An 11,336-nucleotide genomic window follows, 5' to 3' on the forward strand; every position below is an offset into this window, starting at 1 on the left:
GGTGGAAGAGAGGTCACAAATCTCCACAAAGGCCCTCTAAAGGAGAGGTTGAAGTCATTCCTCAGAGCCACTACTGTGAGTAGGAAGGTATTGATTGAGACTGAGACTCTAGGTTCTGCTCAGCCTTCATTCAGGGGATGTGTGGATGCTGGAGTGGATATTTCCCTCCTTTTCCAACGTAAGCTCTGTTGGGATTGTGGGCAACCATGTTTGACCCCATACAAAATAGACCTAATGATTTAAGGATTGAAAAGCTCACCCTACACTCTTACAGTCTTTTTAGGGTTAAAATGTAGCATTATTAGATGCTATTTTGGAGAAGAGAGAGTATATGCTATTTTGTTTTCCTTTTTTTAAAAAATTAATTTTTTGCATACGTTATTGGGGTACAGATGGTATTTGGTTACATGAGTAAGTTCTTTAGTGGTGATTTGTGAGATTTTGGTGCACCCATCACCCAAGCTATAGATACTGCACCATATTTGTAGTCTTTTATCTCTCGTCCCCTTCCCACGTATTTTGTTTTTCTTGAATTGCCTGATTTTCATCCCAGTGATATCTTACAGAATATTACAGTTAAGAAATTAGCATTGCTGTATTACTATTAACTAATCTATAGACTTTTTTTTTCCAGTGATGCTTTCTTTTGCTGTTCAAGGATATTAGATCATCTTTTAAGAGCTAGTCTTTGAGCAAAGCTCCAAAAACAATCCCTCCTTCCCATTCTTGATTTAAAAAAAAAAAAATCTCTATAGATGGGTGTACCTTTGAAGTCTCTGTTTTTATCATTTTGCAAAGTGTGTTCATTTGACTCATTAATTCAGGGTTACCGCAGAAGTGAAGCACAACCCAACCAACACCATTGTTTGTAAAGCCCATGGGGAATGGAATGGTACTTTAGAGTTCACCTACAGCAATGGAGAAACCAAAGTCATCGACACAACCACACTGCCAGTGTATCCCAAGAAGATCAGACCTCTCGAGAAGCAGGGGCCTATGGAGTCCAGGTGAGAATTGGGCTGTCTTCCTCTCCTGCTTAGTCATGCTGGGCACTTGACTCAAGGGACAGAGAAGAAAGAAGACTTTGAAAGCTTAGCGACTGGAAACAGGCCAGGAATCATGTTCTCCTGGCTTCTTTAGATATTTTAGTTTTCTACTGTGTGTCACTTAGGAGCAGAACCTTTCAGCTTTCAGTTAAGTCATTCTGTAGTCATGGGGTGGGTGTGAGGATAGACTTCAGCAGACTTTTACTGCTTGTCTTGCAAAAGTTTGTCAACTGATCTGTTGCTTAATTGCAAAGGTAAATACAGAGAGTTGATAGTAATCAAAGAACTGCACAGTGAGTCAATGAGATACTATTTTTTTCTTGCCAGATTAACAATGTTTTAAAAAAAAATTAAATGCTGGGAAAGGTGTAGTAAAACTGACACTCTATACCCTGTCCTTCTAGTAGGAGTGTGTGCAGTTTAGCTGCATGGATCAGTAGCTTTCAATTCATTAATCCACTTTAATCTCATGTTCTACTTCTAAGAATCTGTTCTCAGGACAAACTCTTAAATTCAGAAAAAATTTAAACAACATAAAATGGTTTGTTCTTTGTTTAAAGAAAACTAAGCAACAAAAGAAAGAGAAATCACCTGTCTAATATTTGAAAACTGGTTAAGTAAATTATGAAGTATCCGTTCAATTCATATATCTATTCTGTGGCTATGGTATGAATATAATGCAGCCACTTAATGTGATGTTTATGCAGGCACAGAAGCAGAATATCCTTGGAATATGCCAGTTTTAGTTTTTAATGTGGGACATCAGCAAACGGCCAGTGGGCCAAATCCAACCTGAGGCTGATTTTGTAAATAAAGTTTTATTGGAACACAGCCATGATCATTCATTTACATATGGCTTATGGCTGCTTTCCTGCTGCAATGGCTGAGTTAGGTAGTTGCAACCAAGACCATATGGCTTGCAAAGCCTAAGATGTTTACTCTCTGGCCCTGTACAGAAAATGTTTGCCAACTGCTGCTCTAATCTAAAAGCATACACTCTTTAGAAATACGATGTAGGGTTAAAATGAAATTACAAATGATTTTCTGAAAGCTTTACTATTATTACAAGAATTTGTAACCAAATAGAAACAGTTCTTATAAGTGGAAACAAAGCAGGGATACCACAGTATGTATAAATAATACATTATATTAATAACTGGGTTTAATGGAAACAGAGCTTCAGTATCCCTGGAACCTTTGCTTCGTTGTAGATTTAGTGCACTCTTGCTTGTTAATCAGTTTATTTGAGGACAGTGAGCACAGCCTTTCTCTGTGTCTAACTGGAGAGCTTGGACTCTTACCAGTTGTCTTTTTCAGTCCATCCTGTTGGGCAGCAGTAGCAGGACAAGGGAAAGACTGCAATGAGGGAAGAAACCCATCCCCTTGCCACACTGCCTCTGATGAAGCATTCCCAGAATGGGGAACGCTGTGGTTCATATCATAACGTGACTGTTGTTTCTGATCTGGCTGTTGAGAACAAAACTATGATCACCTGCTACTTTTCCTCCAGGGATATCAGAGTAGTTTAGCTACTCCTTATTAAGACTCTTTGTTGCTTGTTAGCCTATGGGAACTATGGGATTTCTTCTGTTGGCGTCTGCACCCCCAGGAGGTGCTACTGGCTGTCCCTAGTTCACCGGCAGCCCCATCCACCTGTCCTCAGCCTGACCATGCCAGCATTCAAGCCTTCCTGCTGCTCTGAGCCCTTGCTGGGGAAAGGGTTAAGGACACCTGCTGTAGATGTGCTCCCTGGCCCAGGACCTAATGATGGGCATTCACTGGCCCCTGGGTGAAGAGGCCTCGTTTTCTAGAAGCCAGGGAGGGAATCTCCACCACCTGGCATTCTGACAGTTCCTCGTCTGTGAAATCTGACCTTCTGGTGCATTTAAGTGAGGAAGTGCTTAGGTGGTGGTGTTCTGATTTATCATGGTTCCTTTCATTTCTCCCTAGAACAGAGTATGTCTGAATACAGGCTGGTCCCAAGGACGTCCTGAGGAGGAAAGCTGTGTGTAAAGCATAAGCCAAATACAAAGTAGTATTAAACACTAGTACTTTCCTTTTATCTTGTCCCACTGTCAAAGTGCTTTTTTTGCCAAGTAATCAGCCTTGATTGATGTAAACCACTCAAGCTCCCCTTTTATTTTGCTCATTTCCTGGGGTTTCCTCCTGCCATGCCAGGTTAGGAAGGTCAAGGTCATCTGAGTGTCCAAAGAGCAGCTGGGCTGAAGAGGGGTAGTGAACCAAGCAGCCTGGCCTCACTACCTTTAGGCTGCGTTCTACAATGAATGCAGGAAGCAGAGAAGTGGCTTTGTGTAGACACGTGGGGAGAAGAGAGGTCCCACACTATAAGCATGCACACACAAATACTCACACACCACACATGCATCAGCCTCTAACCCCTAATTCCAGGTTCCCTTGTGGGAAAGCAGGTCTTATTCTGATTTACTAGTGTGCTGTCCTTGGGCAAGTCACCTAACCTTATGTAGACCTTAAATTGTCTCCTCTGTAACATGGAGATAAGAATCTACCATCTATAATATGTCATTGGGTTGCTGTGAGGATTAAATAGGTTTATGTATGTAAAATGCTTAGAAATATGGCAAATGCCATATATGCCTGCTATCGTTGTTTGTAGTAGTAGCAGAATGCCTACTACTACTACTCTTAGATTTGATTTCCAGAAACTCTGGGCCCTGAGAAAGGCATGCTGCCTGGTACAAGTGGAGAGTGGAAACAGCACAGAGGTGGAGCTGGGTAGCCCTGGGTTCAAATCCAGGCTCTTGGGGTCTTTGAGGTGTCTGGGATGAGCTACCCCAGAGAGGGCTCGCCTGGATGCCCCTTGCTGCTCTGGCTGCTCCCGGCAGAGTTCTGTTAGCTTGCAGCCAGCTGGCCTGGCTGATTGTTTCCTCTCCTCCACCCATCCCCAGGAACCTCTGGCGGGAGGTGACCCGATACCTGCGGCTGGGGGACATTGACGCAGCCACCGAGCAGAAGCGGCACCTGGAGGAGAAGCAACGGGTAGAGGAACGGAAGCGCGAGAACCTCCGCACACCATGGAAGCCCAAATATTTTATCCAGGAGGTAACTCTGCCGTCTGTCATTGGGCCCTTGCCCAGGAGAGAACTTGTCCTGAGAGGGTAGATGGGTTTTTCTTGCTGACCCCCCAGATTGGATAAATGCCAGCCAGGGGCAGGGATAGACTGGGGCATCTCGGTCCTGACTCCAGCTTTGGATCAGGCTTCAGGACAGGTTTTCTGCCACAATATTCATGAAACCTTCTGGAAGGCAGAACCGAGCAACTGACACTTCCCCTCCAGTATCCCTATGTCAGAAGAGCATGTCAGCCTGCCTGCGAGGGAACGGAATGGGACTGCAGACTGGATACTGTTTTAGTTTTAAAAAGAAAACCATCATGGCCCCTGTTACATCATCTTTAGTAACAAACTAGTTGTGGAGTGCCTCACAGCCCATCTCCACACCTGGGTGGGCTGCAGCCCTCACTGATGAAGAATTGCCTTTCAGAGCTTTACCTCCTGTGGGTCACAAGGGCTAGTCATGCAGGGGAAGGCCAGCCTGAGTCCTGTGCCTAAAATGCTGCTGCTGTCACCTGCAAATGTGACACTGGAAGCTAGAAATAATATCGGGGCAAGTGGGCAGGGCACCGTGTGCCCAGCTGAAGCCCTTACGCTCTTGAAGTTGTGGAGGGATTGGGAAGCACTCTGAGAACAGAGTTGGACATTATGAATGTGTAGGAGCCATGTGTCTTAAAGCAAGCCCACAGGAACCCAGCAACATCAATGGGCAGCAGGCCGGTGAGGACTGGGGCAGATGCCACTCATCTCCCGGTGATAACAGGTTGTCTAGTTGTTCATGAGGAGCCAGAAATCTGAATTTTTATGAGAAATCTCATATTTGCATGGTCAAAGAATTAAAAAAAATTAAATACCAGGAGCCAATCAAAATGTATCTGTGGGCTTTCTTTAGCCCAGGTGCTGCTAACCCCTGACTTCTGCTACAAAGAGGGATTATTCTGTCTACATCCAAGGCTCTTGAGAAGTGAGTTAGGGCAACATAGTAGGTTAACTGGGGTAGATTCATGTTAAGAGCAGGGAGCCACCACTGTTCTCCCCAGAGTCAGGAACCGTGGGTTGTGGACTGAAGGAGATTTCAAGGTTGGATTCTGGTTCAGACAGGAAAGCTGCCTGGAGAAGACTCAGCCTTTATGGGTCACTGAGTGGGGACCCTGTGTGGGAGCCCTGCCCAGGTGAGGTAAAACCTCGAAAGATCCTTCTGTGAGGTGGATCCCTTTTCTCTTGAGAGAGCTAGTTTGTCTGACTTTTGCGGAAGGTTGTGCATTAAACAGCAACAACATCGAAAAAAACATTTACAGTTCTTCCTGGGTTTAAGAAAAGCCAGTATGTCCATAACAGAAGGGCTGGGGACATGTAAGGAGTAAGAGTCATCTGAACACCAGCACAGTTATTCAGTATAGCGCCTTCTAGTCATAACTAGATGGTATGTATTAATACCATTTTAATTCTTGCCTTTTTCCCACTTGATGTTTGATTGGCCTGTGCTGATTTGTTTGTGACTACTGCCTGCTGGAGAAAGCCTTTGTTGGGTGTTCCCCTGTGGGCTAGAAGTCACTTCCCTTGCCTTTTCTTTCCCCTGGCCATTCATCTAGCTACTCTGTTTTCTCTTGTCCCACTGTCAAAGTGCTTTTTTTTGGTCAAGTAATCAGCCTTGATGGAAGCCAACCAAGCTCCCCTTTTATTTTGCTCATTTCATGGGGTTTCCTCCTGCCATGCCAGGGTGGGAAGGTCAAGGTCATCTAGGTCTCTGAAGAGCAGCTGGGCTGAGGAGGGGTACTGAGGCCAGCAGCCCGGCCTGTGTGTGAGGTATGAAGACAGGGCAGACACAGAGACAGACTGGCTGCGGTTACCCTTGCTTCCCTCTTTCCCTGTTGAGAGGTCTCCATGTAATAATGCCTCCTTTCTTCTCTTGCAGGGTGATGGCTGGGTATACTTCAATCCCCTCTGGAAGGCACACTGATGGGGTGGAGGCGCAGAGCTTTCCTGTATAGCCCTGTTTTTGTAGGAATATTAAAGTAGTAGAGTATCAGGGTTTTGTTGGCATTCACTGAGACCTTGTATTAGAATCCAAGAAATGATAACAGAGAAATTATTTACTATGAAAAGTGCACCCCCACACTCTGCTAGAGGAATGAATTTATTCAAGAGCCATTTGAGGCATGTGTATGTACATACTGTATATGTTCACACACATGCACTATGTACACATCTGCTGAGTATGATTACACATGTAAATACTGCACTCACCAAGGTTAAAGGTTAAAGTGCGTAAACATAAGCTCCTTTTTATCAACGAAGTTTGAAGTTTTCTATTTTTCACTTTGCCAAAAATGTTTTACACTCACAAAGATATTCTCACTTAGTCAACTCCTGTCAAAATGAAGGTGAACTGGCATGGCCTAATCACTGTCCATATAGGAGAAAGTGGCTCATTCCTAGTAGAGGTATGGGTGGCTATCATTTCAAAATTATTGTGATTCTCACCTCCCTCTCCACCTCAGTGTTTTGTCTGTCTGTGCCCAAGAAAGATAAGCAACTATTTCCTGTTGGATGGGGTTGGCAGGAAGCTGTTAAAGATTTATGCCAGAGCCTTGCAGGATGGAGCACGTCTGGGACAACTAAGAGCCAAGGCCCACCAAGGAGTTTTCCACCCATCTCTCATGGTCACAGCGCTAGTCATACATTTTTGAGAAGTTGCTTCTTTTACATCAGAAAACCAGTCAATCATATGGAGACTTCTTTTGTGATGAAAAAGGGCTTTAGAAGTTAAATACACACATGCACATGAAAACATGCACAGCCACAGCCTCAATCTTGTATTTAGTTTGGGGAAAGAGAAGAGAATTTCCTGTGGATTATTTTTTCCTCAAGTGTACCTCTCTGGTTAACCCAAACTCTGCAAGAAAGCACTGTGATTAAAACATACATAACGCCTGCATAAATATTCCATGGTTTCAGTTAAATTTCAGTCTTTACACATGAGGTCAAAGGAGTGACCAAAATACAAAGCAAGGAAAAAATGAAATACCCAGTTTTTGCTGAATGCTTAATTTATTTTTTACTGTGCCACTTCAATATTTATAAAATCCAGATAGCATGAATGCTTCTCTGTAGTAATACTAATTTTGTGCCTTTTGTCTGCTTTCTTAAGACCAGTTGTTCACACTTTGTAGATATTAGACAAATATATTTCGATTGAATACATATCTGTGTCTGTGTTTTATTTTCAGGGATTCAACAGTTCTATTAGATTGGTGTCTCTAAGTGAGCTCAAGTTTTCCTGGTTAGATATTTCTAATTGTTGATATGAAGAGCAATCATATCTATATCGAAAAAAGTATTTAACACATTAAAAAATCTACCAGATGAACATTTATGAATATTTTCTGATAAGTCCTATAAGAACATTTAACTCCTACCCAGTGAGTGTTGTTTCATGAAAACAGTCACGACCAGAAGTCATAAAGGAAGCCTACATAGGTCCACAGTCATTAAAGCGTCTGGGTGAATCAAGTACCTGGAACCATCTTATTTCTGACAGAGAAAGTGGAACAAATGCTATTGTGAGAAAAAGAAGAAAACTCAATGAGACTGAAAAGTAATCACTATGTTGTTGGATTTTTCCAGTCTGACTACAAAGCATATACCATCTGAAAGGTAAAACATGGAGAGGGCTCACTTTTCTTTTGGGGCTGGGGGTACATTTAAAATTGTGAAATGTTACGTGTCAGGAGATTTACATAAAACAAAGGTACAACTCCAGGAATAATTATGAATACCCTTGTAGCCACTGCTTAAGCAAAGAAACCTGTTTACCAGTACCTTAAAAGCCACTATTGTGCACCTATACAATTTTATCCCTCTCCATGCCTTCCTGGAGTTACCATCCCCTTATGGGTTTTTTTTGTTTATACACACTGTGTGTGTATTTCTAAACAGTGTGATTGGTTTTACCCAATTTTTGTAAAAATTGAATCATACCATAGTTTGCTTATTTGAGCCAATATTTTCTTTCTAGTTCAATCCATGTTGCTCTATTTGTTCATTTTCTTGCTGAGTTCATATTATGTTTTATTGTGGTAAAATATATGTAACAAAATTTACCATTTTAACTTTTATTTTTCCCCCCTAGATGGAGTCTTACTCTGTCGCCCAGGGTGAAGTGCAATGGCGCAATCTTGACTCGTTGCAACCTCTGCCTTCTGGGTTCAAGTGATTCTCCTGCCTCAGCCTCCCGAGTAGCTGGGATTACAGGTGCCCACCGCCACGCCTGGCTAATTTATGTATTTTTAGTAGAGATTGGGTTTCACCATGTTGGCCAGGCTGGTCTCAAACTCCTGACCTCAGGTGATCTGCCCGTCTCGGCCTCCCAAAGTGCTGGGATTACAGGTCTGAGCCACTTCGCCCAGCCCTGTTTTAACTATTTTTAAGTGTACAGTTCAGTGGCATTAAAATACATTGATATCATACAATCATTATCACCTACCTCCAGAACTTTTTTGTATTCCCAAACTGAAACTCTGTACTCATTAAACAGTAACTCTCCATTCTCCCTCTCCCCCCAGTCCCTGGCAATCACCATTCTACTTTCTGTCCCTATGGATTTGACTGCTCTAAGGAACTCATATGAGTGAAATCATACAACACTTCTGCTTTTTATGTCTGTCTTAATTAGCATTATGTGTTCAAGGTTCATGCTGTGGCATTGTATCAGTTTCTTATTAAGGGCCGGGTGTGGTGGCTCACGCCTGTAATCCTAGCACTTTGGGAGGCCGAGGTAGGTGGATCTCCTGAGGTCAGGAGTTCCGAGACCAGCCTGGCCAACACGGTGAAACCCAGTCTCTACGAAAAATACAAAAATTAGCTGGGTGTGGTGGTGTGTGCCTGTAATCCCAGCTACCTGGGAGGCTGAGCAGGAGAATAGCTGCAATGAGCCGAGATCGTGCCCACTGCACCCCAGTCTGGGCGACAGAGCAAGACTCAGACTCAAAAAAAAAAAAAGTTTCTTATTAAGGCTGGATAAATACCCTCTACCTTGCCCCAACATATGTATTCCTATTTTGTTAATCCATTCACCCACTGGGGTGTACAAATATCTTTTCAAGTCCCTGCCTTTTTTGTTTTTTTCTTTTTTGAGACAGAGTGAAGCCCAGGCTAGAGTGCAGTGGCACGATCTTGGCTCATCACAACCTCTGCCTCCCGGGTTCAAGTGAATCCCCTGCCTCAGCTTCTTGAGTAGCTGGGACTACAAGTGCGTGCCACCATGCCCAGCTAATTTTTGTATTTTTAGTAGAGATGGGGTTTCACCATGTTGGCCAGGTTGGTCTCAAACTCCTGACCTCAGGTGATCCACCTGATCTCAGCTCCCAAAGTGCTAGCATTACAGGCGTGAGCCACCACACCTAGCCCCTACTTTTTAAAAATATACCCAGAAGTGGAATTGCTGTATCATATGAAAATTCTGGTTTAAGGAATTGCTACACAGTTTCTCACAGTAGCTGGCTGCCACATTTTGCAATCCCACTAGCAATGCACAAGGGATCCGGTTTCTCCACATCCTCACCAATACTTGTTATTTTGTTTTTACTTTTGTTGTTTTTTTTAACCACCATCCTAATGGCTGTGAAGTACCATCTCGATGTGGTTTTGATTTATGTTTTCCTAGTGATGTTGAGCATGTGTTTTTGTGGTTTTGGCCATTTGTAAATCTTTGGAGAAATGTTTATTCAAATCCTTTTGCCCATTTTAAAATTAGGTTCTTTTTGTTGAGTTTTAGGAGTCCTTTATGGATATTAATCCTTTCTGGATATTAATCCTTTATCAGATATTATGTGCAAATATTTTCTTCCGATCCTTTGGTTGCCTTTTCACTGTTAATGGTATCCTTTGATGTACAAAAGTAATTTTGATAATGTCTAATTTATTTTTCTTTTGTACCTGTGCTTTTGATGTCATATCCAAGAAATCACTGACAAATCCAATGCTGTGACATTTTTGTCCTATGATTTCTTCTAAGAGTTTTATAGTTTTAGGTCTTACTTGGGGGCTTGGAGTACTTTGATCCATTTTGAGTTGGTTTTTACATATGGTGTTAGATAAGGGTCTAACTTCTTTCTTTTGCATATGGCTATCCAGTTTCCCCAACACCATTTGTTGAAAAGACTCTGCATTGCCCACTGAGTGATCTTGGTACCTTGTTGAAAATCATTGGCTATATACACAAATGTTTGTTTATGGCTTCTCTATTGTTTTCCAGTGGTCGATGTCAGTCTTTACGCCAGTACCACACTCTTTTAGTTACTGTAGCTTTGTAGCAAGTTACAACATTAGGAAGTAAGAGACCTCTAACCTTTTTCTTCTTTTTCAATATTGTTTTGTCTATACAGGGTCATTTAAGATTCCATGTGAATTTTAGGATGAAATTTTCTATTTTTGCAAAAAAACTGGGATTTTGATACGGATTTCATTGAATCTTTCAGCATGTTTTGTAGTTTTCACTGTGCAAGTCTTTCACTTCCTCGGTTAAGTTTAATTCTTAAGTACTTTACTCTTTTTGGTACTACTCTAAGTAGATCTTTCTCAGTTTCCTTTTTTGATTGTTCAGTGTTGGCATATAAAAGTGTAAGTGCCAGGCACAGTGTCACATGCCTGTAGTTCCAGCTACTCAGGAGGCTGAGACAGGAGGATTGCTTGGGCCCAGGAGTTTGAGATTTCAGCATGCTATGATTGTTCCTGGGAATAGCCACTGTACTCTAGCCTGGGGAACATAACAAGACCTCATTTCTTAAAAAAACACATACAACTAATTTTTGTGCATTGGTTTTGTATCCTTTGCTGAATTTGTTTATTCTGACAGTTTTTTGGAGGGTGTGTGGGATCTAGGATTTTCTAGATACAATCATGTCATTTGCTAACAGATTTTACTTCTTCCAAATTTAGATGTCTTTTATTTCTTGTTGTTGCCTAATTGCTGTACCTAGAACTTCCAATACTGTGTTGAATGAAGGAGGCCAAAAAAGAAAAAAAAAGAAATCCTTGTTTGTTCTTGATTTTAGTGGAAAAGGTTTCAGCCATTCACCATTATGAGATTGGTTGTGGGTTTTTCATATATGGACTTCATTATGTTGAGGTACTTTCCTTCTATTTCTACTTTGCTGAGTGTTTTTGTTACAAAAGGATGTTGTTTTATCTTGCCAAA

At 42.1% G+C, this 11,336-nt stretch overlaps 1 protein-coding gene across 4 annotated transcripts in view; it reads left to right on the forward strand.

Annotated features, from left to right (window-relative positions):
- Window positions 1-7,342, forward strand: part of OSBPL10 (oxysterol binding protein like 10) — a 326,237-nt gene extending 318,895 nt beyond the window's left edge. For 2 of the 4 annotated variants that reach the window (XM_015132398.3, XM_015132400.3), the window contains 3 exons: window positions 825-1,007; window positions 3,974-4,127; window positions 6,054-7,342. In XM_015132398.3, coding sequence (XP_014987884.3) covers window positions 825-1,007; window positions 3,974-4,127; window positions 6,054-6,098 — 382 coding nt within the window. In that variant the 3' untranslated portion in view covers window positions 6,099-7,342. Of the gene's footprint in view, window positions 1-824; window positions 1,008-3,973; window positions 4,334-6,053 lie in introns of those variants that run through there. The other 2 variants (XM_015132397.3, XM_015132399.3) reach the window with 1 other exon arrangement.
- Window positions 7,343-11,336: the final 3,994 nt, after the last annotated feature.

This window comes from Macaca mulatta, chromosome 2 (assembly GCF_049350105.2).
Source record: "Macaca mulatta isolate MMU2019108-1 chromosome 2, T2T-MMU8v2.0, whole genome shotgun sequence".
Taxonomy (NCBI): Eukaryota; Metazoa; Chordata; class Mammalia; order Primates; family Cercopithecidae; genus Macaca; species Macaca mulatta.